Below are 16,557 nucleotides of genomic sequence, written 5' to 3'. Positions count from 1 at the left end.
GAACCTCGTCGTTACCGATGTCTCTGCCGTGTGTTTGATGCGGTGTCACGTCGGAAAATAGTGAAAATGCGCCGAGGATGGTCAGACAGATATCCCGCGGTCATGCTTAATTTAGCATCTGAGCAACCGAAATCTAACCACAAAACTATCAACATATCCATGAGCATATGTCACATTGATCGAGAAGACAAAACATTTTCATGGGGGTATTACATTAAGAAACAACGCTATCTACCTTAACGTCCTCCCGCTACAAATGTTCCATCAAAAGAGTCAGACAGGTAGAAGGTACCGCCTACTCATACAGCAAAACGCCTTGTGGTATCATGCCTTCGACCATCCATCAATGTATCGTTATCCTAGCGTGTATATCATCCACCAACACGTTACTTAGTTGTTGTCATCATCGTCTGAGAAGAAGTTTAAGATGGCCTTGACCGCCATAGGGCCCAGCCCATGGGGTGGGTAACAGATGTAGCTTGGGTCATCGACTGCACCCAGCTTCTCACGAAACTCGGTCTTGTTTGTGAGCTTGAGCTCGGTCGCGATGGCGTGGTATGCGCGGCTGAGCACCTTGACACGAGTGCCCTTGACGTTGTGTCCCGGGCTGAACTTCGAGCTAGCACCACCACCAAAGGTGACGCTGGTCGCACCACTGGCGGCGACTTGCTTGAGAGCATGTGTGACGATGTACTCAATCGAACCACCCGGTGCGCCGGGGAAATCGAGCGAGTACTTGACCTGCCAGCCATGATCAGGTGAGAGTTGAGCCATTGCGACGAACGCGGCGATGGTACCATCAGGCGTGTAGGCAATGTGATATTGACGGTGCTCCTCATCTTGCCATGGGTGAATGTTGGTAAGATGGACCTGCTTGCCCTTGCGGTTGTTCAACCAGTCTGATACACGGGCATCAACCTTCTGCTTGACATCTGCCGGTGGTGGTGCACCGAGAGCGTAATCACTGATCTTGACACCTTCCTTTTCTGCGTGACGGATCTTGCGCTGAACGTCAGAGTCCTTATCCGCAGGGTTGTGAACTGGGTCTACACGCTGCTCTCCAGTAACGGAGAATGTGCGCCAGTTGAACTTGGTTGCGAGAACCTCTTCTGTGGCAGCTCCCACAAGAAGCCAGAGCGGCTTGAGGTTGCGCTCCTTCTTGATATACTTGAGATAACCAGCCATGGTCTTGAGATATTGAGACTCGTGGCAAAGAGGGTCACCAACAGTAATGGCGAAACCATCCTGAGGTACGAAGCCAACAGCTGCACCAGTGTTCTCGTCGCGCCAGATCTCTGTGCGAGGCTCCAGCCACGAGGTGTTCGTGGCATCACCGTAGTTGGCGATAAGCTTCTCGATAGGCTGTAGATCGATCTTGGCAACAGCACGATCCTGGCCTTCCCACGGAGGATGCATAGTGCTTGCCTCTGGATGACGCAGCTGCTTGACGACCGGCCGCTCCGGTAAACTCTTGGGGTCGCGAGGGAACATAGAAGCATGACGGATGTTTCCGAGGTTCATCATCAACATGAGAATACGCTCAAGACCAATACCACCACCACCGTGGGGCGGTGCTCCCCACTGGAAGCCCTGGATATACTCCTCCATGGAGCCAGGGTCAACCTTGAGCTTACGCATCTTCTCTAAGAGCAGGTTAGAGTCATGAATACGCTGACCACCACTGAGAATCTCCTGGCCTCTGCAGAAGATATCGAAAGAGTTGGTAACAGTAGGGTCGTTGGGGTCGTTCATGGCGTAGAATGGGCGCGCGTTGGCTGGGAACTTGTCTAGGATGTAGTAGTCGGTTCCGAGCTTCTGCTTGATGACACGACCAAGTTGCACCTCATCTCTGGTGCCTAGATCCTCGTTCACGTCAAGTTCGTTGCCATCGTCATCCCTCCAGCCAGACTCGTTTAGCATACGAACACCGTCAGCGAAGGGAATGATAGGTGTCTGGTCCAGCCAGACAAGGTCTTCGTGTGGAAAGTGCTTCTTGATGACCTCAATCTCAGGACGGTATTGCTCGTAGATGCCCTTGAAAATGGCCTTGAAGGTGCGGTCCAATACACGGAGGACTTCGTGGTAGTGCTCGTCAATCTGCATCTCCAGATCGAGGCCAGTGTACTCGGTCAAATGACGGTAGGTGTTACTGTTCTCGGCACGGAAGACGGCACCAATCTCGTACACCTTGCCAAAGTCTGCGGAAATGGCCATTTGCTTGGCCAATTGAGGACTCTGTGCAAGGAACGCGCCACGACCGAAGTAGTCGATCTTGAACACGCTGGCACCCGACTCAGTGGCACCGCCCTGCAGCTTGGGAGTGTGGATCTCGATAAAACCTTCCGAGTCGAGCTGATTACGGAAGAGTCTGCAGATACCGGACTGAATGCGGAAGATACCCTGAGAAGCTGTTGTCCTCAGATCGATAACGCGGTTGTTCAAGCGTGTACGGTCTGCAATCTTGACACGTGTATGGCCTTCCTTGTGGTCTCCCTGTGCCAGTTCGGCATCGACCTCAGCCTGCGAGACCTCGGCCTCGTTGACATTGAAGGGAAGGTGGTCTGTGACGGCAGCTTCAACATGTAGGGCGTGGACGGAAACCTCGACGTCGTGAATGGTGGCACCGAGAACCTCGCCCTGCTTGGCCTTGGGCTCCTGCAGGATACCCTTGACCAGGACAATGGTCTCAGCGTCCAGGTGCTCAGCCCAGTACAGCATGTATTTTGAAATGTCGGCGTGCTCCAAGAGGACACCCTGGATGGTAGCGAGCTGTTGGCGGAACATCAAGAAGACGAACTTGGAGCTCATCTTCCTGAGGTGGTGGATACGAGCACGGAAGACAACCTCCTTGCCGACGTCCTTTGCAGAGAAGTCCTGGATCTTGTGGCGGGGCTCATGCTTCCACTCTCCCGAGTAGGAGTTGGGGTGGATGACACCGTACTTGGACCTCTGCTCCGGGGTCAACTCAGCCAGGGCTTGTTGCTCCATCTCCTTCCTCCTGCGCTCCAGCTCTTGCTCCTTCTCCAAGTTCTGCTTGTGGCGCTCCTCCTGCTGTGCCTGCTTCTCGTGTTTGCGCAGTTGGCCACGAGACATGGGCTCACCTTCGCGGTTGAGGGGAGCATCTTCGTCGCTCGAGTCGTTGCCAATGTGCAGCTTCTCCTTGACGGCTCGCATGGGGCTGTGGGTGGAGAGGGAGCCGGAGCGCTGGTGGCTGGATCCGGACTTGTTGGTGCCAGTGCGGTTCGGGCTCTCGGTGCGGCGGTGGAGGATGCCGCTGAGCGAGCCGCGGGGCTGGTCGATGCTGGTCCTGCTGTCGGTGGGAGATGCAACGTCTCCACGTTTGTGCTCGCCGCTTGGTCGGGAGCCACCTAGGGTTACGGAAGAGCGCGGCGTTGCGGCAGGCGACTGAGCGCGGCCATTGACGGAAGTGGGCGACTTGACGCCGCTGCTCTTCTCATCGTCCGAGGCCGACGACCCGTGGTGTCCGGGCTTTAGCTTCTCAAGCGCTTTCTTGAGGGAACTCATCGTGGCGGTGGTGCGAGAGCTTTGCCCGTGTTGTGCGTGGTTAGACTACCTGAGCGCAGAGTGGGGGCAAGCAGACGCGGGGGAATGCTCTTGCTGACGGGGGGGATGTGGAAGGTGTCTCTGGGCAAGGGAAAAAACAATTGCTATGGATATGCCAGCAAAGCCGAGGAGGCGCGAGTCTAACTATATCGTGGCTGGGAACGGCCTCTGGCGTGGTTGCCGATGCGAAGGTGAACGGGATATGACGTGACCCCCCAGTATTTTGGCTACTGCAAAGGCAGCGTTTCACTTCAAGCCCTTCCTAGCGCCGAGCCAGTGCGCGATATCACCCGTGCGCACCCGTGACGTAGATGCTTGGGGATTGATCCGCTCTAGACCTTTGCCTGCTTGCAAGAGACGCCCTGAAAACCCGCGGAGGCCGAAGGCAGTAGGGGAGGTTAGCAGGCAGAAGACATGGGCCATGGAGGGGTCAGTCGCTGTTATCACCACAACCATTCCGGCTGCTTTCATAGCAAAAGCTCAACAAGCCAGAGACGCAATAACTATGTGGATTCTGACAGGCTAGACAGGCCGCATGCACTGCTCTTTGTCTTCGCTGACGCATCCCGCACCTCTCTCCCAATCGGTAAAGCTTCTGTCTACGCCTATCTCTTTGCAGCAGAGCGAGTACTTGTATAGGCAATGAGATGCGAAGCTTTTCGAGCCAAGATCTTCAAGGCTGTCTTACCAGTCCACTCCAGCCACAGGCTGGGGTCTTGTCAGCATCGAGAGCGGGCGATTGGGACACGCAGAGCCATCAGTCATGCTTCAGCTCGTGCTTCGGCCGCTCGGAGCTGGTGACTACGACATGTGAATGATTAGTATAAGGAAGAATTCTTGGCTCATGCTTGACTTGCCCTTCCGGCGGCGTGTCGGGTGAAACCGAGCCTAGTCGCTCCGATGGGGTTGATGGGTTTTGGCGAGTCGCATGGCATTCTGCCGGATGCGCATGAGCAGGCCTTGGAATTGCACATCCAACGACCAACTATCTGCAGCGACCCTGACATTTCTTTGCAACACCATATTTCCCTGAAAAACCTGTTGCTCTGCCGCCGCGTCACAAAGGGGGCGGCAACCATTGCGAAAGCGAGATGAGTACCCAAGAATAACCGACAGCATCGACGATCGTTATGCGCAATAACAAGTTCTTGCCAGGCACGCCGTGTTCCTGGAGATCGCATTTCAGCATGCAAATCACTCAGCCCACTGCCGATATCCGCCTTTTCTCCCCCCACCATGACTTCTGCCGGCACATGGAATTCAGGGAAAGCGGGTTTTCACTTGAACTCATGTGCCACCCTACGCTTGGACTACGATGGTTGTTGTCTCAGCTATACTGTTAGACAGCTTTGGAGCGGCAGGTCCAGTCGTTCAACAACAGGATCTCGCCCTAATTAAGGGCGTCCCCACAAGCGAGATTTCGTCTCGCACGTGTCGTGTTATGGTGTCATAGCCTACAGATGGGTTGCCACGCCCACTCATACTACGCCTAGATGGTACTGGCAGTCCCTCGTTTCCAGGACGCCACACTCTCTCTCTCTCTTCCCTCACGTATACGACAAGTTCGTATTCCAAATTGATGCTACGAGATGCGCTCTCTTTGTAACCGTCTAGCTGATTTTGCTTCGCAGATACCATCTTCAGCATAGGAAGTCTGGAAAAATAGCGGCTTAACATGAGCACAACATGAGAAAGTAGAAACGACCGTATTATTGTTCTGCATAGGTACTTGTATACACAAACCGTCTTACCCCCGGAGACGCCCACTGGATACCCACAAACCTAATGCCATGCTTTGTTTTCTACGACTTACCCAACACCCAAAGCTCTCCGTTGCTGCTCGTATCACTCGTCATGAACAGCCTTCCTTGGGAATCCCAAGCCAAACCTGCAGGTCTGAAGCAACCCGAGCTAAAACTTGGTCCATTGCCCTGGCACTTCTCCACAGCCGGATTGTAGAATATGTCCTTGGCAGCTGTAGTACTAGTCAAAGGCTCAACTGGCGTATAATTCCCATCAGTACCAACTTTAAATTGCACGGCGACAAGCTTGAAACCGGTAACGGGATTGCGGTTCCAGCTACCGTGGTAAGTGATGTACATGGTGGTGCTGTCGGCATCGAACTTGCAATCGATGGGTGCGGAGTGCGGGAATAACGTCAGCTTAGGAGGTGTGGCCTTTTGAACACAGGTGTCATCGTTCATGCTCGTGCTTGGTTGTTGGACGAAGAAGTCGCCGACTTTGAATGTCTTGTCGGTGAAGTCACTGGGTTTCCAGACGGTAAAGCAGGATGGGTAGCCGTACCAGTTTTCATTGGGTTTGGTGACGTCTCCCATATAGTGGATCTTCTCGCCGGGGTTGTCTTGGTGTATGTCTTTTCCGTTACGCTTGAAGTCGTCGCCGCTGTTCTCTACGCCCCAAAGCCTGTTACAATCATTAGTTCTCAACGCACATACTTCACCATGAGTGGTGCTTACATGTTGTTCTTGTCAAAGCAGATTCCCACGTCATTACGTTGTCCATATCCAGCGTTGTATCCGCCAGATACATAATTATACCCTCCGCTAGGGACCTTTGACAAGTCGAACACCTTGATGATGGCGCGGCCAGTCTTGGGATCCGACGTAGCAGAGTCGATATTTGCGTTGGATCCATGGGAGACCACCAGCAAGTTCGGGTTCTGTGGCGCAATGGCAAGAGTACGAGTTAGATGGGAGCCGCCATTGTACATGCCGGTGATGATAGTCGCTCTAGTACCCAGTGTACCCGCAGCGGCATCGTATGGCCAAGAATAAGCTTGGGTCATGGAGCTCGCATACAGCGTCTTGCCGTCAGGACTCATTGCGATACCATGGTTCAGGTTGTTCTGCGAGACCAGCATCTTGGTGGAAGTGATGCAACCGTCTGTGCCCATCTTATGGTACGAGATACCCTTGCCAGATTGGACGACCAACATATTCCCAGCACTATCAAATTGAATGCTGCGAGGGCTGGTCAAGCCTCCAGCAATCTTCGTGGCCTTCCATCCAGCCGCAAGACTGCCCTGGAATGCAGGGTTGCCAGCGCCGGAGCACGAGGCTGGGATGGCAGCAGGCGCTGCTGGCTTTAACGTCGCAGATGCAGACGGTACGACGCTTGTCACGACAGTGGTCGGAGCAGCGGAAGGTGTGGCTACAGGCGCCGTCAGCAGGTTAGTCTTGACCAAAGAATCGAAATCATCGATGCGGGCAGCGTCCAGGTTGTGGATCCATTTTCCCCAGGCCTGGTGGACATTGAAAGCGGAATCGTTTCGGGAAGAATCCTCGACCGAAGAGACACCGTAAGCCCAGGCGAACTCTGTTGTACTAGTACCATTGAGCGCATATCTTGTGTCTTCGCTGTTTTGCCATCCAGTGCAGCCTTTGCATAGCGCATTGACTGTCCAGTGCGTTGCATTTGTTTTTGTGCCTTTGAGGTATGTATGCTCGGCTCCATCGTACCCCTGCGGCAAGCCAATACTGCTGTGTTGAGTCAGTAACGTGCTCGTAAACCTTGGAGATACGACATACAAAGCGAAGCGAGCAGAGATAGTCCCAGATTGACCATTAGGCCAAGCAACGCTCAACGGGTTCCAGACCATAGTACCTCCCCACGAGAAACCGACCCATTGGTTGGCGATCGGTGCGGTGATCCTAATGATGGCATCATACGGGTCCGTAACATTCTTTGGAAGAGCAACACCAAATGACATCCCTGTTTCTGGCTCCGTGTACGACGAATAACTGATCTTCGTTTCTGAATCGTAGACAACAGTAGACTGTGCCTCACCTTCTTGAGCAAGAGCTTCATCAATGTCAGTATAGTCCGTTCACTTGAAGACCACACTGACCATAACCGCCAAGTGCAGCAGCACTGCCAAGAATCTGAGTGTAACGCATAATGGTGGGTTCCGTGGCTAGGTGGCACGTATCTAGATGTTTGTAGCTGCCACTCGGGAGGCCTTGTCCAACTCTTTATGCAACCACATCCAACATCCATCGTGGTAATAGACGAGGCAGCGAGCCACGCCGGGACTTACTTCGATCTCCTCAATGTGTAATCTGTCTTCAATCTTCTTGTATGTGTTAAATGAAAATGTTGGAGAAGGACTGGAGAAGCCATATTGAACTGCCAATCAACGGACTCGGAGCTGCGATCTATGACGGACTGGGATACATAACTGTGGTCGCTATGTATCTTTTGAACATTCGGACGAGTTTCAGCCTGAGTTTACTGCTGGAAAAGGTAGGCTGATAGTCGAGAATCTCATTCCGATGTAGTACAATTGGTTGACGAAACTCTGCGCTATCAATTTTGATGAGCTTGAACCGCATTGTGACCCGGAATAATACTCGCGATAGTCAGTGTTCGTTCATGCGGTGCTACTGAATGGCGCTAAAACTCGACAAATCCTAGGCAAACGACGGCAGTTGACACGCGAAGCTGGACTGGGGTCTTAAATTGGTGGGGAGTTTTCTTGATGTTGCTTCAACGTTGAATGGTAGGTATTGCATTCTTCCAAATAACCCGGGGCCTCTAGCGACACGGCGTTGTGGGGAGCCTGTCAGAACGTCCGAATTTTTGGAGAATGGAACGACCGCCAACGCCAACTTAATATCCAACATGTGGAAGCCGCACGTGGCTAGGGCAAAGTAGACTGTTATCATCAGGTCGCTGACAGGCGTTTTCCGACTCTTCCTACTCGAGGTACACTAGAAGACGTCTGTATTCTGGGGGTACAGCCAGTTGCATTGTTTGGTGACTCTGTTTGTGCAACGTTAGCCGTTCCAAAGTAAACATTGGCGCTTGGGATTCCGTTTTGCATCCAGTTAAGATTTGTTTATGGACATGGTATGATAATATACGGTTCTTAGCACGACGCACTCCCTTCTCTTTGGTTGCTGCTTCGCAGACTTTATACGCGTTTGTTCATGTACGCATTGCCGAATGTCCACAGACCGAATGTAGCCAGAATGCTCAGTCCAATGGGAAGCGGCTTGCCGGACTTGATCGCGCGAGGAATTGAGCTACCCGCAAGAATGACAGAAGCGAGAAGAGCCAACTCGACACCGTAGGCTGCGCGGCTGTTGACGCGATAGCCACCGAGCATATACTGTTGCCTACGTTAGACGGGCTAGAAGTGATAAGTAGTAGGATCGGCGCATACCAGAAGTCCAACAGTACATCCAGCTGCGATTGATGGCACGGAGCCAGTCCTCACGTAACCGGTGATACCGCCACCAGCAGTAAGAGCACCAAGGATGAGAGCGATGTTTCCTAGAGACTTGATTGTCCAGTCAGCATGCATCCATTTACATCATGACTCGTGTATAACAGCGATTGGTGGTGTTGCTCACCATTGTCACGTTGCTCTTTACTATGTGGTTTTTCAAGTGATACAGTGAAGTCTGGGTAAAGGCGTCAATATTTGAAGGACGAAAAAACAAACTGAAGCAGTAGAAGTTTCTCGTCGGATGCTTGGAGATGGCTGGGCCAAGTGAATGATGGCATTTGCGGCGGGGATTCGCGGACAGCCGAAGAAACCGACGCCGACTCGTAATCCCCAGCTTGGACCAACCACGAACATGTGGCCTCAAGCTATCCACCACGGGCATCACCACCGCGCGTCATCTTCAATATCCCCTAAACGCCCACCACTCGACGTTTACCGTTGAAGCTCCCCGACAATGGCCCCGAAACAGCGCACCACTGCCTCGGCTGACGCTCCTTCCACAACCACCAGTGCCCCGGCACCCGTACGATCAACCAAAGCCAAAGCAAACAACACAGACGCAGCAGCCATTGCGCAAGGAATATGGGATAAATACGTCTCCAAGACACCCCAGCGAACAAAGCTCCTCGACACCTTCCTTGCATTCCTCGTTATCGTCGGTGCTCTACAATTCCTCTATGTAGTCTTGGTTGGAAACTTTGTACGTTGTCTCTTGTCCCTGCTTCCCAACGTCCTACATCACGCATGTAAAGGTACAGAATAGGAACCGTTGGCTAACAATCTCCGATAGCCCTTCAACGCTTTCCTTTCCGGCTTCAGCGCAACAGTCGGTCAATTCGTCCTCACAGCCTCTCTGCGCATCCAGACAAACTCGGAGAACAAGGTGCACTTTGAGAACATATCGCATGAGCGGGCTTTTGCAGACTTCATCCTTGGCAGCTTGCTACTGCACTTCTTCTGTGTGAACTTTATTAACTGAGCGGGAAGCACAGGGAAGGGTTGCAAGAGAGTCCTAATACGAAGCAGAGTGGAAGTGGAACCTGCCTGTCTGTCGGTATCAAGGCGTTGCGCAATGTACTAAAGGGTTCATAAAAGGAAAGCCTAGGGATCGAATATCTGTAAGAGTACTAGAGATATGGACGAGGCGTGGACAGCCTTGGTTTCGGCAGTGACATGTATGCTGAAAGAATCATCCTGCTATACTCCGAAACAATTACCACCGAGTCAATGCAACACCACAACCGCTCAAGTCAATTCCCATCTCAATTTCCCATCAAGTCTCCCTAGCATACATAACCAACCCAAACTCCTCCCTAACCGCCTCCCCTAATCGCCTGATCCCCTCCTCGATTTTCTCCCCTGGCGCCGCCGCATACGTAGCCCTGAAAAACAACGTATCATGCTTCTCATCCGCATCCGCATAGAACCAGCTGCCCCTCATAACTAACGCCCCATGGTCAATAACGCGCATAAAGATACTCTCCTCAATGCTCTCAATGCTCTTCTCGGGATAACTGGGATGTTTTCTGAAATCAATTTGCATCCAGTGGAACATGCCAGCCATGGGTGGTTTCCAGCTCATAACTTCAGTGGGTAAGTACTTTGTGCATGCGGAAAGGATGATGTCCCGACGGTGTGTGTATTGCATGCGCATGTAGATCAGCCAGTCCAGGTACCCGGCGTGGCCCCAGTGTTCATCTAGGAGCTTGAAGAGAATAAGTTGGGACATGCCGGCCGGGTTCTGCGTCGATACATCAGCATATTTGGAATACCGTTCTATGACTTCGGCGGGGGCAGTGATCCATCCGATTCGCGAACCAGGCGCGATGACCTTGGAGAACGAGTCCATGCGGATTACGCGGCCGTCTGTGTCGATGGAGAGGTAGCTTGGAACGAGGGATTTGATGAAGTCTGCGTGGGATGCCGGTGGAGGGATGGCAGGGGCGTTGGCGCCGGTGTAGGGTTGCATCTGGAGGAAGTAGTATGGTTCGTCTTCTAGAATGTGGATGTCGTGCTTTTGGCAGACAGCATAGAGGGCATGCCGGCGCTCTGCGCTTTGTGTTGCTCCGGTAGGGTTCTGACCTGTGGGCACTGTGTATATGAGATGGGGCTTCCGCGCCCCTCGAGCAGCTTGGTCCCAGTTTGTGAGGAGCGAGTCCATCTCAGTGGGAAGAAGTCCTTGGTTGTCGATTGGGACGCCGCAAACACGTACGCCCAACGGTCGCGCGGTCTCTACAAAAGCAGAGAAAGTGTACTCTTCTGATAGAATCATGTCACCAGGTCTGGTGAACATTCTAAGGAGCATATCAGTCGCTGATGTGCTTCCAACTGTCATGGTGCATTTCCAGTCTTGGTACGGCGGATCGTGTATCAGTTCGGTGTGTTCAGTCATGAAGCGTAGAAGCTGTGCTGAACCAGATCCCTGGCCGTAATTGAATGCAGTAGCGATGTCAAAATTGGACTTGTTCTCAGCAAGGTCATGTTTGCCTGCAGTGATGGTCACGCCGGATTCCCTAGTTTCGGTTTCCGAGAAGTGGCCGATCTTGGGCACTTTGATCGATAGCTCTTCGAAGGGAAAGTACTCGCTGGATGGTAAACCGCCGCCGAGGGAGATGATTCCAGGTGTGCCGAGATACTTTGCGGCCTCTTTAAGAGAGTTGCCTTTGCGGATCGTTGCTTCATGGCTCATGATGTCTAGAAAGGCATAGTTAGCGTTTGGCTCGTCGTGAAGACTGACTTGAAGTGGGAAGAACGTACGGCTCCATTGCTTGGCTTTTGGCTTGTGGTCATGCGATTTCAGTCTGAAATTTGCAGTATCCGATGGCGCCGCTACGCCCCATTGAGCTGCAGTTGTCTTCTTCCTCCTTCCATGAATTTCATTGCTCTGAACTGGCGCACTCAGCGGGTTCGGGATAGTAACTCCAGACGTGTCTGAAACTGCTGATACTTCGACAGCTGAAGGTGGTGACATCTTTGACGGGAGGTTGATGGTGGGAGTAATCTGGACCTCGTTTGTCCAACGTTTTCTTTGTTTCCTGTCTTCCAGACCTTAGTACAGCTTACCAAGGACTTAGCAACGACCTTGAAAGCTGATGAATTATTTGAGTGTAGTAGAAGTTGATTGTTTGAGATATTCAAGTCTTAAACTTCACTCGGTCGAACTAAGCTATCAGCTATCGGTTATCATACGCCCTACATATGTAGTCTAAGGCGTGTAGGTGGAGCCGCGAACGTGCACCTGCATCATGCCTACCATTTCGGGTAGCGGTTAGCCACGGTCTGGGGAAAGCAAAGCGTGCGACTCCACAACACGTGCCAAAGCCATACAGACAGCTGCGTGTTACAAACTTCACGCCCTTTGCTTGTACATTGTTTGCCGCACACGATCCCTCTGATGTGGCCTGAAACGCAGTCGAAGCCGATCGTTGTGAAGAGTGGTCCATGGGAATTGGGTACCGAGCGTATCGTATAGAGCGGACACGAACGGACTGTTGTGAGGTTGAAGCTACGTAAGGTGCTGCAGGAATTGACCAATCGGCGCTTTTATGACAACTACGTTATCACGAGATGCGTTCATGGCAACAAAGCCGTCGACACCCGTGCTGAACACACATCTGATCTTACATACTCGGGTTCTAGAAGTTTTAGTCTGCGCTAAATAAGGGTTTGTCTGACAAGTACTCAATGTTGAATCTGGCGACAGAAACCATCTTATCATTAGCACGAATGTACGATGAATACGTGAAGATAGATTACAAGTTTTGTCACCATATAGGCCTATCAGAAGATACAGTCATTCGTACGACGATAGCACTTAGTCAAGGCACCTGATATCATCATCCGTTTTGTTTTTCCACTGGTCTCAGCTGTCCTCAGAATTTAACTCTATTCTGCATGCCATGACGAAGCTGCAAAAACCGCCGATATGTTGCCACCAAAAGTGCGGAAAGATTTTGGCGCCCAAATCCTGAGCGGTGATATGCAAGAGTAATGCATCACGAACGCCGTATATGCACATCCACCCATATTAAAAGAACTACCGCCATACCCATTAATGAATGGCGGAAACCACCAACCCATACACATGCAAGAGAAGGAAAAACAGATCGCGAATCGGGTATAAGAGAAAATACAACAGAAGCATGGACGGAAGGAATCAACAACACGCCCCTCTTCACATTACGACGCAGTTTTCGTCTTTTTCTTTGACATCCTTCTCCTTGCTGACTTTCTCTTTCTTAAGTTTGCCTTTATCGGTGGTGGCTTTTGCTGGGGCGTGTGGTTGCCCGGATGCGGCAGCTTGAATAATGGCAAGACGCTGTTTCGCCCGCTCGTCGCCAGAGTCTGCGGCTTTGACGTACCAGACATTTGCCTCTAGAGGATCCCTCCGGCAGCCAATGCCCATTTCTGTGAAATATCCACAGGCATACTCGGCTTTTGGAAGACCTGACAGAATTAGCATGATTAACCTCTACGAATGTTGACAGACTCACCATGCTCCGCAGCTTTCTTAGCCCACTCGTACGCCTCATTTTCGTCCTTCTCCAGAACTGGTTCGGCACCGACCATATACCACGCGCATAGATTCATCATGGCTTCGGGGATATCGGCCTGGGCAGCACAATTGTAATAATGAACGGAGAGTGCAGCATCTTTAGGACAGCGTAGCAAGCCATGTTCGTAAGCTTCGCCTAGCTTCAAAGCAGCCAACGGATGTCCCAACTCAGCAGATTGTGTGAAGAGCTGTACTGCGTACACCTCGTCCTTGAAGATGTCGTCCCCGAAGCCTGTCTCGTGCAGCAGACCAAGCTCGTAAGGCGCAATGTTGTATTGAAAGTCGGCTGATTCAGTAGCTCGCTTGAGCCATTTTAGTCCTTCCCTGTACTTGTTCTGAAGGCCCATATCGCCTGTCAAACAAGCCTTTCCAAGTCGTGTCGCAGCTCCCGGGTGGTTCTTCGATGCTGCAGCGCGGTAAAACTGAACAGCTTTGGCGTAGTCTTTGCGGCAGCCCCAACCAAACTCATAACAGAGTGCGGCACGGAATCCTGATTCCGCGTGTCCATGCTTACTAGCAGCTACAAAGAGTGGAAATGCGCGATCGTGATCCGGCTTGTCCTTGTTGAACAGACCTGACGCATATCCATCTGCAAGGTAGTACTGTGCAAACGGATAGCTGCGGTCGGCTAATCTCTGAAGAATCTGTCGTGCTTCCTTTAGCAATTCTGTGGGGTTCATGCCGTGGTCATCACTGTCATCCTCCGCCCCCAGAATCTCGCGGGCTACTTGTACCATGAACAACGCGAACTCGTATTGCACTGCAGTATCCGCTGTTTTCTTGACGTTCGCCCTGTACATTTCCAGCGTCTTCTTTTGGTTGAGCAGGGAAGCATTCTGCCCCACAGCGCCCCGCAGAGCTGCATTACCAAAGTTGGCTGCAGGGGCGACTTGCTGGTTGTACGGTAGATTGGTCAGATCGATGTAAGACGACTCCGGTCTGACGTCGGGAGAACGGCGGCTGGTTGAGATGGGGCGGGCATAAGGATTAGGTGATCCGCTAGGTGACGGGGAGGTTCCATACACTGAAAGGCGTGGGGATTCTGTACGACCTCGTGCATTCAGTTCCGAGCCCAGGGTGTATGCAGAGCTGGGTCTAGGCACTGTGCTACGCGGGACTTGCAGCTCCCCCTCCTGCGCATGGGTGTTGAAGTAGCTGTTGCGCCCACTGTTATTGGAAGAGTGCTGCGACCCAGCCGTCGGCGATTGTGCGGTCTCGCGGGGAGAATGTGCAGCAGCCGGCGGGGTCGGTTGGTTCGGGTAGGATACGGGCCGGTATTGCTCCTGGGGAGTGTATATGTTGTCTGCCTCATCTTGGGCCCTTGCGACGTCCATTTCCGCGATTTGTGAGAATCGACTACCGTACGATCCGTTGCTGATATGCAGCTGTCTAAAGGCAATCTCTTGCGCGGGGGGAATTGAGCTTCCAGAGAACCGATACTCGAGGTCTGGTGTTTCTATGTCTCGCGACGGCGTCCTTGAATGGCCGTCGGAACTTTGGTTGAAGGAAGATCCGGACTGTCTCGAATCGCGTCCTCCTGCCGCTGTGGTGTTGTGCTCGGTAATACTGAACGAGGGTGTGGAAGAGTGTCGCGTGGTGGGCGGTTTGCGATCCTGGAAACTACCCGAGGCGTTCAAGTCAGGACGATGTACGCCGTAGGCTTCTTCGTCGGCGGGGACGGGTGGCAAGGCCCTCGATGGTGGTGTCGAAGCAACCTGGGACATCGCTTCGAAAATGGCGTCCCCCTTCCTTAGATCTCTGGTGGCAGTCTTATGTCCGCCTAAGTCCTGACTCGCTGCAACGGCGGGGCTCTAAGGTGGTGGTGCAGTCTTAGTGACAAGCAAACCGACGCATGCGATAACAAGCCGTCTGCTGTGTGGATCTTTGCTCCTCCTACAATCAATTGTTAGCAACCTGAGTTGCGGTGTGACGACTGGTTGTAACAAATGTTTGCCAACCTCGGCCATAGCAGGATGCGTACCCTGGGGCCTTGGGATGATGATCTACGGTACAGATAAGGATTAGACTCACTGGAAGCGGAGTGTAAGGGTTGGCGGCAGTTGGACCCTGAACGTTGCCCTCGAAAAGTGCGAATAGTCTTTTAGATGAACCCTCGACTCGGTTCATACAAAATGCAGGGCAAGTGTACGGTACGAGGGCAGTAGACGCTTTTTGAAACCCCACTCGATGCCGACTCTCGTATAGAATGGCGAATAGTGGACTGAGTGGATTGAGTGGACTGGGCGGCAGAGGCCGGCTTGCTGAGGAAGCGAGATGGTGTGTGTGACCAGCATGAAACACGAGCACTATCGATCTATTCGGTAAGATCCGAAGGGGCGCAGAGAATCGATGGCGGCTCACGGGGGAAATATTGGCAAATGCGGAGGAAGTTCTGCATGGGCGCGGATGTGCATCGGTATTTGACTACTGGGCTTGGGCTGGGCGCTGCTTGAGACACGTACGCAGTGAGCATCAGGAAGGTGGCGTCATTCACGATGGAGACACTATCCTGTCATGCTCCAAACGTTATTAATCACAGGTGGTCGAGCAGACGCATTGAGGCTTCATTGCACCTCGATGCGGACAAAGAATCACTTGTCCAAGCCATCACCACCCCACCGAAGTTTCCGCGGCTATCGAATTCTATACATGTGACAAATGCCAGCTAGGTAATTAACCGTCTCTGCCAATTCGCGCGAGTGGAGCTACCGCTCTGCAGGGCTTAGGATGGAGACATGGAATGATGTGGAGCTGTGTGAAGAGACCCTGACTCCACGCGTTCAAAGCTGTCAGTCAGCTTGCTGCAAAGCACGAGGCGTCAGGCGGAAATTCACTGCCAAAGCTCAGCGCAGGTCCACTCGTGTATATCGAAGAAGGATGGGGCACAATCCTTGATGATTTTAGGCAACTCATGACAAGCGCGCCGTGTTAATGTATGCGGGAGTGTGTACCGCCCACCGCTCTCGGCGCCAATGGTGAAGATGGACTAAGAAGCCAACTCGGCGCATGCCTCCTTTATACATTGGTGTGGAGGATGTGTTGAGACACTGTCCAGAAGGTAGAAAAGGAGAAGTGAGGTTAGTCGATAGGGAGGTTGATACTATGGCGATCTAGGGCTCGGTAACCGTTTGGCTGCAGGATTTGGTGCATGCAGGGGTTCCGTCATGTAGCATCCATGGATCGTTCG

The 16,557-nt window shown here is 52.4% G+C and overlaps 5 protein-coding genes across 5 annotated transcripts; 1 reads left to right on the top strand and 4 right to left on the bottom strand.

Moving 5' to 3' along the window:
- Positions 1-390: 390 nt before the first annotated feature.
- On the bottom strand, positions 391-7,481 carry GT037_006670 (aspartyl-trna synthetase; the record flags this gene model as incomplete). Its single annotated transcript, XM_038931717.1, has 6 exons — positions 391-3,570; positions 4,253-4,272; positions 5,378-5,988; positions 6,042-7,064; positions 7,113-7,386; positions 7,433-7,481. 6 exons carry the CDS (start codon positions 7,479-7,481, stop codon positions 391-393), a joined length of 5,157 nt encoding a protein of 1,718 aa, XP_038785189.1.
- A 1,016-nt stretch (positions 7,482-8,497) lies between these two features.
- Positions 8,498-8,890, bottom strand: GT037_006669 (uncharacterized protein; the record flags this gene model as incomplete). The annotated part of the gene is made up of 2 exons (XM_038931716.1): positions 8,498-8,695; positions 8,750-8,890. 2 exons carry the CDS (start codon positions 8,888-8,890, stop codon positions 8,498-8,500), a joined length of 339 nt encoding a protein of 112 aa, XP_038785188.1.
- Positions 8,891-9,269: 379 nt separating this feature from the next.
- GT037_006668 (defender against death dad protein) lies at positions 9,270-9,794 on the top strand (the record flags this gene model as incomplete). The annotated part of the gene is made up of 2 exons (XM_038931715.1): positions 9,270-9,515; positions 9,606-9,794. The coding sequence occupies 2 exons, from the start codon at positions 9,270-9,272 to the stop codon at positions 9,792-9,794; spliced, it is 435 nt and encodes a 144-aa protein (XP_038785187.1).
- Positions 9,795-10,088: 294 nt separating this feature from the next.
- On the bottom strand, positions 10,089-11,786 carry GT037_006667 (aromatic amino acid aminotransferase 1; the record flags this gene model as incomplete). Its single annotated transcript, XM_038931714.1, has 1 exon — positions 10,089-11,786. One exon carries the CDS (start codon positions 11,784-11,786, stop codon positions 10,089-10,091), a length of 1,698 nt encoding a protein of 565 aa, XP_038785186.1.
- Positions 11,787-12,989: 1,203 nt separating this feature from the next.
- On the bottom strand, positions 12,990-15,094 carry GT037_006666 (protoplast regeneration and killer toxin resistance protein; the record flags this gene model as incomplete). Its single annotated transcript, XM_038931713.1, has 2 exons — positions 12,990-13,261; positions 13,309-15,094. 2 exons carry the CDS (start codon positions 15,092-15,094, stop codon positions 12,990-12,992), a joined length of 2,058 nt encoding a protein of 685 aa, XP_038785185.1.
- Between the last annotated feature and the right edge of the window lie 1,463 nt (positions 15,095-16,557).

The sequence above is a fragment of the Alternaria burnsii genome (assembly GCF_013036055.1).
Source record: "Alternaria burnsii strain CBS107.38 chromosome Unknown 731, whole genome shotgun sequence".
Lineage (NCBI taxonomy): Eukaryota > Fungi > Ascomycota > Dothideomycetes > Pleosporales > Pleosporaceae > Alternaria > Alternaria burnsii.
This window is presented reverse-complemented; position numbering and strand designations above follow the sequence as displayed.